Source organism: Polyodon spathula, chromosome 1 (assembly GCF_017654505.1).
Source record: "Polyodon spathula isolate WHYD16114869_AA chromosome 1, ASM1765450v1, whole genome shotgun sequence".
NCBI lineage: Eukaryota > Metazoa > Chordata > Actinopteri > Acipenseriformes > Polyodontidae > Polyodon > Polyodon spathula.
In genome coordinates, this window is record NC_054534.1 from 837,321 (window position 1) to 851,711 (window position 14,391).

The following is a 14,391-nucleotide window of genomic DNA, read 5'->3' on the forward strand; positions in this document are numbered from 1 at the left end:
CTGCCTTCGCTTTTAACACACCCCTGTGCGGGGACTGTGCCAGAGACACTGCCTTCGCTTTTAACACACCCCTGTGCGGGGAATGTGCAGAGACACTGCCTTCGCTTTTAACACACCCCTGTGCGGGGACTGTGCAGAGACACTGCCTTCGCTTTTAACACACCCCTGTGCGGGGACTGTGCCAGAGACACTGCCTTCGTTTTTAACACACCCCTGTGCGGGGACTGTGCCAGAGACACTGCCTCCGCTTTTAACACACCCCTGTGCGGGGACTGTGCAGAGACACTGCCTCCGCTTTTAACACACCCCTGTGCGGGGACTGTGCAGAGACACTGGCCCCTCCAACTTAACTTTTGTTAAATATATACACCAGGGATGGTAGTCTGCTAAATTTCCTAAACATTTAAACTTCAAAATATTGGGCATTTTGTAACCAAAAAACACACCAATTAGAAGCTTTTTATTACAGTGCTGCTACTTTTTTTATGATAGACCAGGGGTTCCTTTCTTACCTGAGGCCCACCTGTTCAGCTGCATTAGGCACTGTGGCCACTATTAGCGCTCCCTGGGAAAATGTCAAATTAAAAACATTTCATACATTTAAACCTGAAACATTATAACTAACCCTAATCTAAACTGTCCTTCATTCATTTCAATAAACATTGTGAAAGACGGAAATCACATAGAATATGCACTGAGTCAAAATATTGTTTTAAACACTAATTTTAGTAATTAAAATAAACTGCAAAAACTAAACAGCCGATTTTATCAAACCTTTAAATTAGGCTCCTTTGTATAACTGAACATTTTAGAAATTAAAAAATAGACAGAATGTCACTGCTGCCGCGGCCCACCGTTTGGGAACCCCTGTGATAGACTACAACATAAAATTAGTTTCAGACTACATGCACACAACATTTACGTTTGCGTGGAAAAGCCTGAATGAATAACCTTACACTACATACAATATACTTTATAAACACTACAGCTGACCTCTATTTGACATGCATATCTTTTACAGTGGTTAAATGTTGAAGAAAATTTAAATTCTTAAGGGGTCATCCAAAATGATCATAATGATCATTCAAAACAACTATCATACACAGCATGTTCTTTTCAATACAACAACCCCCCCCCCCCCAAAAGTGTACATAAAAACGATGAGATCCAAAGCAGGCCCTGGTCTGTTACACTGCTGTGCACTAACACATAAGAATTCAGGGAACTCTGACACCCTTCCCAGCGTATGCTTTAAAAAAATGCTGATCATCTTGGACGGTCCCTAAATGCTTAACCCATGTGACATGTTTAAACTCTGAACTAATAACATCCCTAATATTCAAGCACACAGCAGGCCTTGAGGGTTGTCAAGGTTAAGAGCTTCAGAAATTAACAATCATGTTTGCTTGTAAATAAATTAATTTTAGACCACTATACCACACTGCCTCCCAGTCCTCAGCTCTCACTGTTAGACCACACTGCCTCCTGGCTCCCAGTCCTCGGCTCTAACCACTAGACCACACTGCCTCCTGGCTCCCAGTCCTCAGCTCTAACCACACTGCCTGTCCTATTAGCTAACAGTATTTTTCACTTACCTGCAATTTAGCACTAACAACTCGCCAATTATCTCTTGTAGAAAGAAGGAATGCATTCTTCACCTGGTTAAACAGCTTTAATAAATAGATAAATAAATACATATCACAGGTGAGCAGGCACAAGTTTGTACAAAGACTCAGGAAGTCAAACCCGCTAATGCGGCAATGGAAAAGGAATCACAACATGGTCAACTGGAAAGACAAGGCCACGTCCCCAAGCATCCCGGGGCTTAAACAGGCAAGGGCTGGATCAGCAACCAGGCACTGGAAGAATCCTTTAATAAGGGCTGGCAAAGGTCTCGCTTTCTGGCAAGCTGCACTTCAGGAAACAACATTCTGGAAGTCAGCCTCTCATTTAGGTAAGGCGGGATGCTGGGCAGACCTGGGGTGAATTTCAATGTAATTGTGCAATTTGTAATTAATTGCAGTTACAATGGATTTGTAAATTGTAGTTAAACCTTGGCACGCCTGCATAACCGCAATTGTAATTATACCCTATAATTGATCAATCAAATTTCAAAAGCGGATTTAATTATCATTCAATCATTATTCTTGTATTTTCAAACACTTTTTGGGACCCCGTTGTTTATGTGTCTGTATGTGTACCTGTGATTATTGCTGGTTATTTAGAATAGATAGAGTAAACCTGCTAATGTGTGGAGTTTATGTAACTTTTAAGTGTAATTGTAATTACTGCTGTATAATTGTAACTGTAATTGAATTGTAATTGCAATTCCAGCACACAATTCTGCTTTAAATGTAATTACAATTATAATTGACCACAGCTCTGCTGTGGGGGTCACTTTCTGGCAATTGTTCAAGGGGTATGAGAGCTCACTTCCTGACAGCGCTGGCCACCACATTCCTCCCTCTCTGAGCCCCTGTGGACTGGGTGGCAATCTTCTTTTTGGGGGTGGGCAGCTTGGCTTTGCCCCTGAAAGCTCTGTTGGGATCCAGCTTGTTAAGGAAGGGCTCCCCTTGGTCAGTATGGGAGTCACAGCTGGAAGTGAGGGGCCGGTACAGACACGACCACTGCTGCAAAGAGACAGGGATACTCTGTGAATATTCATAGCCTACTGCTGTAAATCCACAATTCAGGTAGGTTGAATAACCTAGTGAGCGAGTTAAACATACTACACCGTTTATATAAAAACTACAATCCATCCATCCAGCACTCCACCTGCACGTTCATGCACTACACTGTTTATATAAAAACTACAATCCATCCATCCATCCAGCACTCCACCTGCACGTTCATGCACTACACTGTTTATATAAAAACTACAATCCATCCATCCATCCAGCACTCCACCTGCACGTTCATGCACTACACTGTTTATATAAAAACTACAATCCATCCATCCATCCAGCACTCCACCTGCACGTTCATGCACTACACTGTTTATATAAAAACTACAATCCATCCATCCATCCAGCACTCCACCTGCACGTTCATGCACTACACTGTTTATATAAAAACTACAATCCATCCATCCATCCAGCACTCCACCTGCACGTTCATGCACTACACTGTTTATATAAAAACTACAATCCATCCATCCATCCAGCACTCCACCTGCACGTTCATGCACTACTGTTTATATAAAAACTACAATCCATCCATCCAGCACTCCACCTGCACGTTCATGCACTACACTGTTTATATAAAAACTACAATCCATCCATCCATCCAGCACTCCACCTGCACGTTCATGCACTACACTGTTTATATAAAAACTACAATCCATCCATCCAGCACTCCACCTGCACGTTCATGCACTACACTGTTTATATAAAAACTACAATCCATCCATCCAGCACACCCTCCACCTGCACGTTCATGCACTACACTGTTTATATAAAAACTACAATCCATCCATCCAGCACTCCACCTGCACGTTCATGCACTACACTGTTTATATAAAAACTACAATCCATCCATCCAGCACTCCACCTGCACGTTCATGCACTACACTGTTTATATAAAAACTACAATCCATCCATCCAGCTCCACCTGCACGTTCATGCACTACACTGTTTATATAAAAACTACAATCCATCCATCCATCCAGCACTCCACCTGCACGTTCATGCACTACACTGTTTATATAAAAACTACAATCCATCCATCCATCCAGCACTCCACCTGCACGTTCATGCACTACACTGTTTATATAAAAACTACAATCCATCCATCCATCCAGCACTCCACCTGCACGTTCATGCACTACACTGTTTATATAAAAACTACAATCCATCCATCCAGCACTCCACCTGCACGTTCATGCACTACACTGTTTATATAAAAACTACAATCCATCCATCCAGCACTCCACCTGCACGTTCATGCACTACACTGTTTATATAAAAACTACAATCCATCCATCCAGCACTCCACCTGCACGTTCATGCACTACACTGTTTATATAAAAACTACAATCCATCCATCCAGCACTCCACCTGCACGTTCATGCACTACACTGTTTATATAAAAACTACAATCCATCCATCCAGCACTCCACCTGCACGTTCATGCACTACACTGTTTATATAAAAACTACAATCCATCCATCCAGCACTCCACCTGCACGTTCATGCACTACACTGTTTATATAAAAACTACAATCCATCCATCCAGCACTCCACCTGCACGTTCATGCACTACACTGTTTATATAAAAACTACAATCCATCCATCCATCCAGCACTCCACCTGCACGTTCATGCACTACACTGTTTATATAAAAACTACAATCCATCCATCCATCCAGCACTCCACCTGCACGTTCATGCACTACACTGTTTATATAAAAACTACAATCCATCCATCCAGCACTCCACCTGCACGTTCATGCACTACACTGTTTATATAAAAACTACAATCCATCCATCACTCCACCTGCACGTTCATGCACTACACTGTTTATATAAAAACTACAATCCATCCATCCAGCACTCCACCTGCACGTTCATGCACTACACTGTTTATATAAAAACTACAATCCATCCATCCAGCACTCCACCTGCACGTTCATGCACTACACTGTTTATATAAAAACTACAATCCATCCATCCATCCAGCACTCCACCTGCACGTTCATGCACTACACTGTTTATATAAAAACTACAATCCATCCATCCAGCACTCCACCTGCACGTTCATGCACTACACTGTTTATATAAAAACTACAATCCATCCATCCAGCACTCCACCTGCACGTTCATGCACTACACTGTTTATATAAAAACTACAATCCATCCATCCAGCACTCCACCTGCACGTTCATGCACTACACTGTTTATATAAAAACTACAATCCATCCATCCAGCACTCCACCTGCACGTTCATGCACTACACTGTTTATATAAAAACTACAATCCATCCATCCACTCCACCTGCACGTTCATGCACTACACTGTTTATATAAAAACTACAATCCATCCATCCAGCACTCCACCTGCACGTTCATGCACTACACTGTTTATATAAAAACTACAATCCATCCATCCAGCACTCCACCTGCACGTTCATGCACTACACTGTTTATATAAAAACTACAATCCATCCATCCATCCAGCACTCCACCTGCACGTTCATGCACTACACTGTTTATATAAAAACTACAATCCATCCATCCAGCACTCCACCTGCACGTTCATGCACTACACTGTTTATATAAAAACTACAATCCATCCATCCAGCACTCCACCTGAACGTTCATGCACTACACTGTTTATATAAAAACTACAATCCATCCATCCATCCATCACTCCACCTGCATGTTCATGCACTACACTGTTTACATAAAAACTACAATCCATCCATCCAGCTCTCCACCTGCACGTTCATGCACTACACTGTTTACATAAAAACTACAATCCATCCATCCAGCACTCCACCTGCACGTTCATGCACTACACTGTTTAGGAAAAGCTAAAATCTTAGCAAACACCCGCTCTTGTGGGTGGGGTACTCTGTGTGGACTGACAGGTGAGTCAGCTGGTATAGATTGGGCTGATTGGTGGAATATGGCAGGGCACCTGTCCTTTGTGTTGTCCATGTTAGTGTTATTATGTTATTTTAAATGTTTACTGAAAAAACAGAAGCAGCTCATCCATGGACTTATCTCTGAATCGATCTGCTCACGCATCCGACAAATGGTAATAGTGGATACCCGCTACGAGCAACTCCGACAAGACGACACAGACGCTTAGGGGCAAGTGCTGGTAACCTCTGCCTCATGTCGTGGACCGTCTCTGTTTTCAGCTATTCGAAGGTCCAAAGAAGGAACTGAAGAGGCAGCCAGGACGGCACTTGCAGGGTTAAGGAGAATGGCGTGATGTTTTCAAGGCAGGGCGGTCAGTGCAAGACGACTGTTTTGTTTTCCATATACTGTTTTGTTTTTGCTACTGTTATGCTTTTCATACAAAATGTTCTAGTGCAGAGTGACTTTGTTTTACTTTTGATGCAGCCGCGCTTGCAAAAGATTAGGGAAAGAATGTGTTCAAGGTTGCTGTATTTGTGTGAGTGTAGAACTGCTTACCTGGGCTTTGAGCAAAAAACAGCTCCTTAAGGGAGGACTTTGAGACTGTTCTATGATATTGTTGATGTATTAATCTGCTCAATGTTGCTACGCTGAACATGTATAAGTATTGGGCCACCTCGTAATAAGCTAAGAGAGAGTGTGTTTGTGTAACTGCTGCTGTGCGTTCATGTAACTGCTTCTCTTCCCTGTAATAAAACTTCTTGAACTCCTACCGATCAGAGTCACCATCTCTTGGCAGTCAGGGAGTTTACCTTGGTCTGTGGGCTGGGCCCATACTTGGTGAATCGGTATTGCCACTCAGGCAGCCCCAGGTGGGTGACCATGAGCCGATAGTAGGCAGTGAAAGACTCAGTGAGGAAGTGCCAGTATAGCGCGCGGTCCAGAAACCACACCTCACATTGCTGCGCCACCAGCTCTGGAGAGAGGGGAATACAAACACGCACAGACACAGTCATACTACAGCCAGGAGGTACAGACACTGATATAACTGACTGGCGTGTGATAACAATAACTACCTGGTTTGGTGTTTCTGTAAACAAGGCAGACTTTTCCATTTCCGTTGCAAGCGTCCAACTCAAATATCCGACTTCGGGAATCAAAATGGGGCTTCTCTGGCTGGCTTTCCACCCCTAGGAACAGAAAGCAGAGTTACTGAGAGTAGTGAGGGGACTGAGAGGCAGTGCTTAAAGCTGTGTTTACCAACCTAGGGTCCAAGCCCAGGTCACCCTTGTTAAGACTAACATTACGGGCATGTTGCTGCGCTATATTTCCTAAACTTGAGACATGTTCTTTGAGTAGATTTGCTGACTTTTAAACAGGTAGAATAAAGCTGGTGAACACCATTTCTAACAGTAATTTTCAAAAGAATAAACTTTCCATTTTGTACTGCAATGTGTTTTTTCCCTGTTAAAAGTAATAATGCACAAAAAATGAACAAAACATGTTAAATGCAGATTCTCTCCCTACTTGTAAAAACAAAGATTTACTCAAAACAAGTTACCAAGCTTAAAGATAACCCCCAAAAAACAACCACCAAGAAACCCAAGTAGACATTGTAGTGCTATATTAGGGGGTTGTTCACATCTATAATACTCAGGTGAGAGAATGATTTGATTTTGTACACCCTGTTTATTCTACCTTTAAGCAATGCTTACCCTCGCTGTCTGACTCGCTGTCCAGGTCTGCCAGGGTGGGTGCGCTGGGCAGGGAGTACAGAGCAGACTCGCACAAGGGGCTCAGTGCACACACGCTGTTGATAACCATGGAACCCAGCGGCAAGGGCTGCCCTGCCAGAGAGAAGCAGGGGAACAGTCAGCACGCTCTGCACAGCCACAAGGGGGCTCCTGACAGTGTGGCTCCTTCAGCCAGGGCTTTACACACATAATCACAGATTCAGAGTTAGAAGCTAAGGGATAGGTTCAATCAAAATACAGTGACTTTTTGATCAGTGAATTGGAACAGAACAGGGTTACTACATGCTTCATATAGCAAGGCTGTACTGTACTTCTTACAGTATTGGTGTTCGTACAGCAGACTTTCTTCAATACATTAAACTGCTGTTGTCCTGGATTGGGCAGCTTGCATTCTAGAAAGTATAAGAGTGCAAGCTGCCCAAATGATGACAACAGCAGTGCAGTGGACTGAAGGAAAGCTGCATTACTAATATCGCTGTTAGTGATTAATAGAGAGGCAGCTGGGGGTCCACTATGGATGCTGTATTTGAGAAACACAAGTCAGAAAGGTAAGTTCTTGAACCAGTGAGAAACTACTATGTAGTTTCAATGTTCCCAATGTGCATTAGTCCTGCACTCAGTCTTGGGTTTCAGAACTGCCCTTGTTTAGTTATATTAATAAAATGAGCAGGGGCCAGGATCTTGAACAATCAGGCCCCTGCTATCTGCTCTGGATTAACTGACAGCACTTCCTTATAAATAGTGAAATTAGGAGTTTTTGTTGACTCAGAAATGTCTTCATCTAGACAATGTGGGGAAGCTATAAAAAAGGCCAACAAGATACTCGGATATATAGTGAAAAGTGTTGAATTTAAATCAAGGGAAGTAATGTTAAAACTTTACAGTGCACTAGTAAGACCTCATCTAGAATACTGTGTTCAGTTCTGGTCACCTCGCTATAAAAAAGATATTGCTGCTCTAGAAAGAAGAGCGACCAGAATTATTCTGGCTTCAAAAGGCATGTCATATACAGACAGGCTAAAAGAATTGAATCTATTCAGTCTTGAACAAAGAAGACTACGCGGCGACCTAATTCAAGCATTCAAAATTCTAAAATGTTTTGACAATGTCAACCCAAGGGACTTTTTCGACCTGAAAAAAGAAACAAGGACCAGGGGTCCCAGGTGGAGATTAGATAAAGGGGCATTCAGAACAGAAAATAGGAGGCACTTTTTTACACAGAGAATTGTGGGAATCTGGAACCAACTCCCCAGTAATGTAGTTGAAACTGTTTCCGGGATCCTTCAAGAAGCTGCTTGATGAGATTCTGGGATCAATAAGCTACTAACAACCAAACAAGCAAGATGGGCCGAATGGCCTCCTCTCGTTTGTAAACATCGTTTCATCATAGCATGAATAAACCACACCTCAGACTGTAGGCTTATTAATACGAGTTCATGCAGCTATAACGGAGAAACAGTCTGTTTATAATCGAACTCCAGATCATTTAAATACTATAATTAAAGAACCCAGGACTGGGTGCAGGGCTAGTGTGAGTTTCAAGCACTGCAGTGATGGGGCTTTTGTAGCGTTACTTCCCTCCAAAGTACCAAACAGGCAACAAAATCCATATTTCAAAAAGTGCCGTGTGACAGAATTACTCTTCATAGCATACCATCAAACTTGACGCTCCAGGTGAGCTGAAAGCCATCTGTGGTGAGGTAAAAATCTCTCAGGTCCTCAGGCAGGATGCAGCAGTGCCTCTGGAGACACACAGACACACTCTGGTTATACAGCAGCTCTGGATCTGGAGGGCCATTCTAGACATGATTTAACAGGTACAATGACTGCTTTAAATGCAGGTTTAATCAGCTCAATTAAACAACTTGGAACATGGGAGAACAAAGACACGGTCTGGAAGAGCCAGAGCTGCCCATCTCGGCTACAGAGACACATACTGCTGCGTTCGGGTACCTTTGCTGTAGGTCAGAAGATCTGATTACAGATAAACCACAGGGGTGAGACTGAACTAAAACACAACAAATAATAAGGGAAAAGGAAGCAGGAGCAACTTCATCTATAGCCTTGTCCTTTTAATATCTGCACACTTCAAACAGAATTGTAAAATTCACAAACCAAAAGACTTCCAAAAGAATGAAAGGGGAACCGATGAAGGCATTGCTGGTGCTAATAAGAAGCATGGAATCTTGGTCAGCATTCCTTTTAGAGACAGTATTGCTTTTGAAACGACTGTTTAAAGTGCTAATTACACGTTACTGTAAGTCTACACAGTGTTGGTAGTAAAAGCTACTCTAGCTGGTTCTATTAATGCTATTATACCCATATGTTTAACTATTAACTAACAAAAAAACAAAACAAGTGGTAGTTCAGGTTTAGAGTTGAATCCTACCTCTCGCATGGTTTCAGTGCTGCCACCTGGTGGTTCTCTCTTGCACCTGCCTCCATTCCAAACAGCAGTGACAACACTACTTACTGGTTCAAAACCACAATGCAGAAACTACTGTCTAACTGCTGTTTTCAGTAGCACCCTATCAGTGATGATGCAAATGTAAACCCAGGGACTACATTTGCATCATCACTGATAGGGTGCTACAATTAGCCCTAACATATACTGAGGGGCCCTACCTGCTTTTTATGAATTGCCCTTAAATACCTGGATTTATATTTGAGATCTGCTGTAAAATAAAATCTGTCCTTTATTATAACTTTATTATCATTATGTGTTTCCAATAACATTAAGAATTATTAAATATTAAACCATGCACTTGAAAACAGGATATTTTATTTTACTTTCATAGCCAGCTTTCTATATTTTTTAAAAATGTAAAAGACACAGACACATGAGAGAGAAAAAAACAGGGCCCTAGGCACATGCCTGTGAGGCTGTGAGGCTGGGCGTACACCGGTGAACAGTGAACCAGGGCACCGCAAGCGAGCGTCTTAACCTTCAGTCGTGGTTACAGAGCTTTTAACCTCATCTCATCTCATCTCACCGACAGGGGACACAATCCGGAACGGCAGCACATCACACAACATTCCCCTTTCCACTTGTTTCGTGTTAATCCAGCCTATCAATGGCATTAGCGACCCCTCCTATTCCTGAACAGCCACCCTTACTGCAGGCCCAGTATTGTACCCACCAGTTCCCAGGACAAGATGACGTGGCGCTCTGCTGGCTCCTTCTGCACAAACTTCACGGCTGTGACACCTGGGCGGCTTTCTGCAACGACACGGGAGGCAGAACTGACACGCCAGCAGGACAAACACTGGCAGCCACCTGCCTGCTGGGGCTCAAGGACAGAATGCCACTCTTCAGGGAAGGTTCCCTTATAGAAAATTCCCCTCAAATGAAAGCATGGCAAAGTGTAATAAAACACAGTGGTATGGCAAGCCATACAGAAGTATTGTAAAGAAGTATGGTGAAGCACACTAAAACAAACCTGGTATACTATGGTGAATGCACAGTACAGAACCATGGGACAATGGCCGTGGTAGAATTTATAGGGTTTGACACTACAGTATAGGCTGTTTCAATTGTTTCTGAACACTACAAGCTCTGAATATATAAAGCAGAGCGACTTAAACCAGCAGAACATCTACTGGCAGCACCCTATTGGATGACAAACATGTGCATGCACTACAGGTGCTGGATGTGTGCAGTAGCTGGTATAATAACCAAACAAGCAAGTGCTAAACCAGTGCTACAGATCACTTCTAGTGCAAGGCTTCTATCTTCTTATGCCTGCAGCTCATGGCTCCCAAGGCAGTACCTTCAAAGCTAGACCCTCAGCCATAAGGTTACCACATGACTCCACTCACTGGAACCGTTCAGACTTTTTAACTCACATCGCAATGCATCCCGGTACGTCGTACCTGTCTCAGGTACCTTTCGCGTGTTTCTTTTCTTTATGAGACGCAGGACTACACTTCCCAGCATGCATTGGGTTGCGAGTTAGAAAGCCCGCATTACCCCAAACTGCCGCTGTGAACGCGGAGTCATGTGATAACCCTCTCAAACCTGCTGCCACAGCAGGAGTTGTTCTGGTAAAATACCACTGGGAATTCAAAATGTATTTAGAAGTGTCGTATATGATAGCACGTTTCTAATATTCTATTCTAGTCTCTGTCTCTAGGCAAATGTGTCTGTCTAACATAAAAAGACGGACGATACAGCTTGCATTTTTTTTATTATTATCATCACTATTATTATTATTATTATTATTATTATTATTTTGCTCAAAACCGTTAACAGCCTTGAATCAACACACTTGTTCCCCGTCTTTATTGCGCTGCAGTTAGTTACCACAGCAACCTTGTTTTTGCTACCTGCCAATCACCCGTCTGTCCGTTATGGTGTTTGACTTACCCAATATCCGCGTAATACCCAACGTGAGCACGTCCACGAACCCTTTCATACTGCCCCCATTCCTCACTTCACCCATAACTGTATTACTCTGCTTAATGAATGTGACAACACAGCGCATTCATTCAAACTGGTCCAGCATTGCCAAGCCTTCTCCGCCGCACTTCCTGCCCCTCTGTAACCAGGATATACAACCGCAGCAGCAATTTCTGGGAAGCGTAGTTTTTAACTACACTTACGTTTGCCCAGATCTATGCAGCGACAAAGATAGAAAAAACTACAAATACCACAACGCATAGCCCAACCCAATTCCCCGCACCGATCAGCACCAGCGATGCAGAGGCAGTGTCTACAAAGGAAGTCACCACCTCCCGTCACTTGTTCTTTTTTAAAGTAACAAAAACGCTTCTTCACTGCCAACCATGAACTGCTTTAGATGTGTGAGGGCTGCAGTAGAGGATACTGACATTAGTGTTAGGGTTTCGGTGTTGGGAGAGGATTATTCACTGTTTTATTATCAATAATATGATAAGCAGTCAGAGTGCAGTGTCCTGACAGGAACATTTAGAGGCCCCTTTGCAAGGACAGCACTTTAACAACGCAGCCATATATACAGCTTCCCTTCCAGCAATTTCCTCCAACCCAAAAAACTCCAAGATCCGCCATGCAAAGCAACCGTAAGTTGAGTGATATTAGCTATATCCAATAGAATCGTAGAAATGTAGGATCCACCCAATCAGAATTTGACAAGGAGGCCGTGCTTGTGCGGTACCCGGCCGCGCTTGGGTCGCTGGGAGTGGCGGTTGTTTCAATATGGCGGATGTCGTTTACTGGAGTAAAGACCGTATCCTTTCTAAAAATAAAACCGTGTTAACAGGTCAGTTATATTCAGCCCTAACAGTGTAATAACTGTACAGTACTTAACGGATTCAGTAATACGTAACATGTTTAGAGAGGGTGGTTTTAGAGGTAGCTGAATATATTTTAGAAAGGTAATTTAGAGCTTTTTGAACAGCCTCAGTCTGCAGAAACAGGCTGTCCTATCTCATATATTTCTAAGGTACTGTACGGTATTAACTGTGTGTATCTAAGTGATAGTTGTGTGCTTGACATTGCAGGTGCTCGAACCCTCCTTTCCTTCCTTCATGTACTCAACCAGTCATTCTGTCGGTATTGCATAGTGATTGATTGCTTTGCCACAGTCCTAGTTGTATACATAGTTAAAATAGCTGTAAAGGGTACGGTACCCTTAACTCAAAAACGCACAATTCCACCAAATGTCTCATCTCTGACTTTTATTAAATTAATATAAGAAGAAAAAAAGCGCAAACTAAAACAAATGGAAACTGATTTACAAAAATATAGTAAATCAAAATACAGATGTACCATGCATACAACTAAAAAGCACAAAAACCAACGCTGGAAAAAACAACTAACCTTAAACGGGGTAACTTTGATAAATCATTCAGTTAAAATCTTATTTTTCCCCTTCACAGATCTAATTGAACTAAACGTCATGTTAATCCGTCATTCCCCTTACCTAATTTATAATTACTAACCACACCATTTATTTGTCCTAGCGCAATTTCAGTCCGTGGCACGTCATATGCGACTTACAACAAGTACTAAGAAAGGAAGGGAAAACGACAAGCACGTTGTTTTTGTACTAGTCTCTCTGTGTCATCAAAATAATGCAATATATCGAAGTATTTGAGAAGTTTCAGCTGTCTCTGCACCTTTCTGTGACTTAATTGACTCCAAAATGTTTGTGTATATACTTTAAAAACTTGAAAGTAGTTATGGAAATAATGGAGAGGGGAGGTTAAATATATCTGCTTCTCTTGTTTCCATTTTGGATAGCATGGCAGAGCAGAGTCATGTACAGTACTACTGTAATCAAGAATGTCACCTTTAATTGGTAAAGGGATAAACCACACCCGGTAGTAAACATAGTACAATAAACTATAATGCAACATCAGCGTATTTCCGTAACTATAATACACAGTATCTGATGAAGACCAACCCATGGTGGTTATTCCAGGCAAGTACAACTAACCCTTTAAAAAAACAGGTGTTACTCTTTCCCTAGAAAACAAACAATCCCAAACCATTCAAAGCTGAAACAGAAAAATGAAATGAAGTTTGACAATGTGAAGTTTCACATTTTGGCTAAAATAACGCTAATTCTTTCATTGCACTGTGTATTTCTCTACAGGCTTGACCAACAAAGGGAATCTGCAAATGGGTTTGACTGCGAAAGGTCGGAGGAGTGTGGAGGGGATAAAGAAGGTGGCAGCGCGGGTCTCTGGTGGTCCTGACGGCTCTCTGAAGGAATCTAAGGAAGGGCTAAAGAAGGTGGTCGCGCCCCGAATCTTGGAGGGTTCGCACCACTCTCTGAAGAAATCTGAGACGAGGCAGGCTAATGCCAATCAGGTGAGATGCACACTGTGGGCACTAGCAAAAAACGCAAACGTTAGGGATGAGCATACCACAGGCAGTTGTCAGTTTAAGGCATTTTACAGGCCACAGACTTGTATGCTGTCTGGTATCCTGAGGATTAAAGTCCAGCAAAACCATCCAAAAAAAGTTGGTTTGCTGTAACCAGACTGGTTTCAAATTGTGTGTATGTAAGTAGGTACAGAAATATTTTATATTTCTTCTCAATAAAATACAATGGCAAGACTTTTCTGGTAT

At 42.5% G+C, this 14,391-nt stretch overlaps 2 protein-coding genes across 5 annotated transcripts in view; one reads left to right on the forward strand and one right to left on the reverse strand.

Annotated features, from left to right (window-relative positions):
• Positions 1-1,533: 1,533 nt before the first annotated feature.
• On the reverse strand, positions 1,534-11,874 carry tpgs2 (tubulin polyglutamylase complex subunit 2). Of its 2 annotated transcripts, none has more exons than XM_041237904.1 (7): positions 11,701-11,874; positions 10,475-10,554; positions 8,989-9,076; positions 7,296-7,427; positions 6,657-6,770; positions 6,393-6,556; positions 1,534-2,627 (listed from the first exon to the last, which is right to left on the reverse strand). In XM_041237904.1, the coding sequence occupies exons 1-7, from the start codon at positions 11,816-11,818 to the stop codon at positions 2,430-2,432; spliced, it is 894 nt and encodes a 297-aa protein (XP_041093838.1). In that variant the 5' UTR covers positions 11,819-11,874; the 3' UTR covers positions 1,534-2,429. The 2 variants fall into 2 exon arrangements, with proteins under 2 accessions (XP_041093838.1, XP_041093757.1); XM_041237823.1 differs by having other exon boundaries at positions 1,535-2,630.
• A 605-nt stretch (positions 11,875-12,479) lies between these two features.
• The window catches only part of kiaa1328 (KIAA1328 ortholog), a 37,040-nt gene continuing 35,128 nt past the window's right edge, over positions 12,480-14,391 (forward strand). For 2 of the 3 annotated variants that reach the window (XM_041238004.1, XM_041238144.1), the window contains exons 1-3: positions 12,480-12,541; positions 13,703-13,738; positions 13,913-14,130. In XM_041238004.1, the coding sequence (XP_041093938.1) occupies positions 12,511-12,541; positions 13,703-13,738; positions 13,913-14,130 (285 nt within the window). In that variant the 5' untranslated portion in view covers positions 12,480-12,510. Of the gene's footprint in view, positions 12,575-13,702; positions 13,739-13,912; positions 14,131-14,391 lie in introns of all 3 variants that reach the window. The other variant, XM_041238072.1, reaches the window with a different exon arrangement.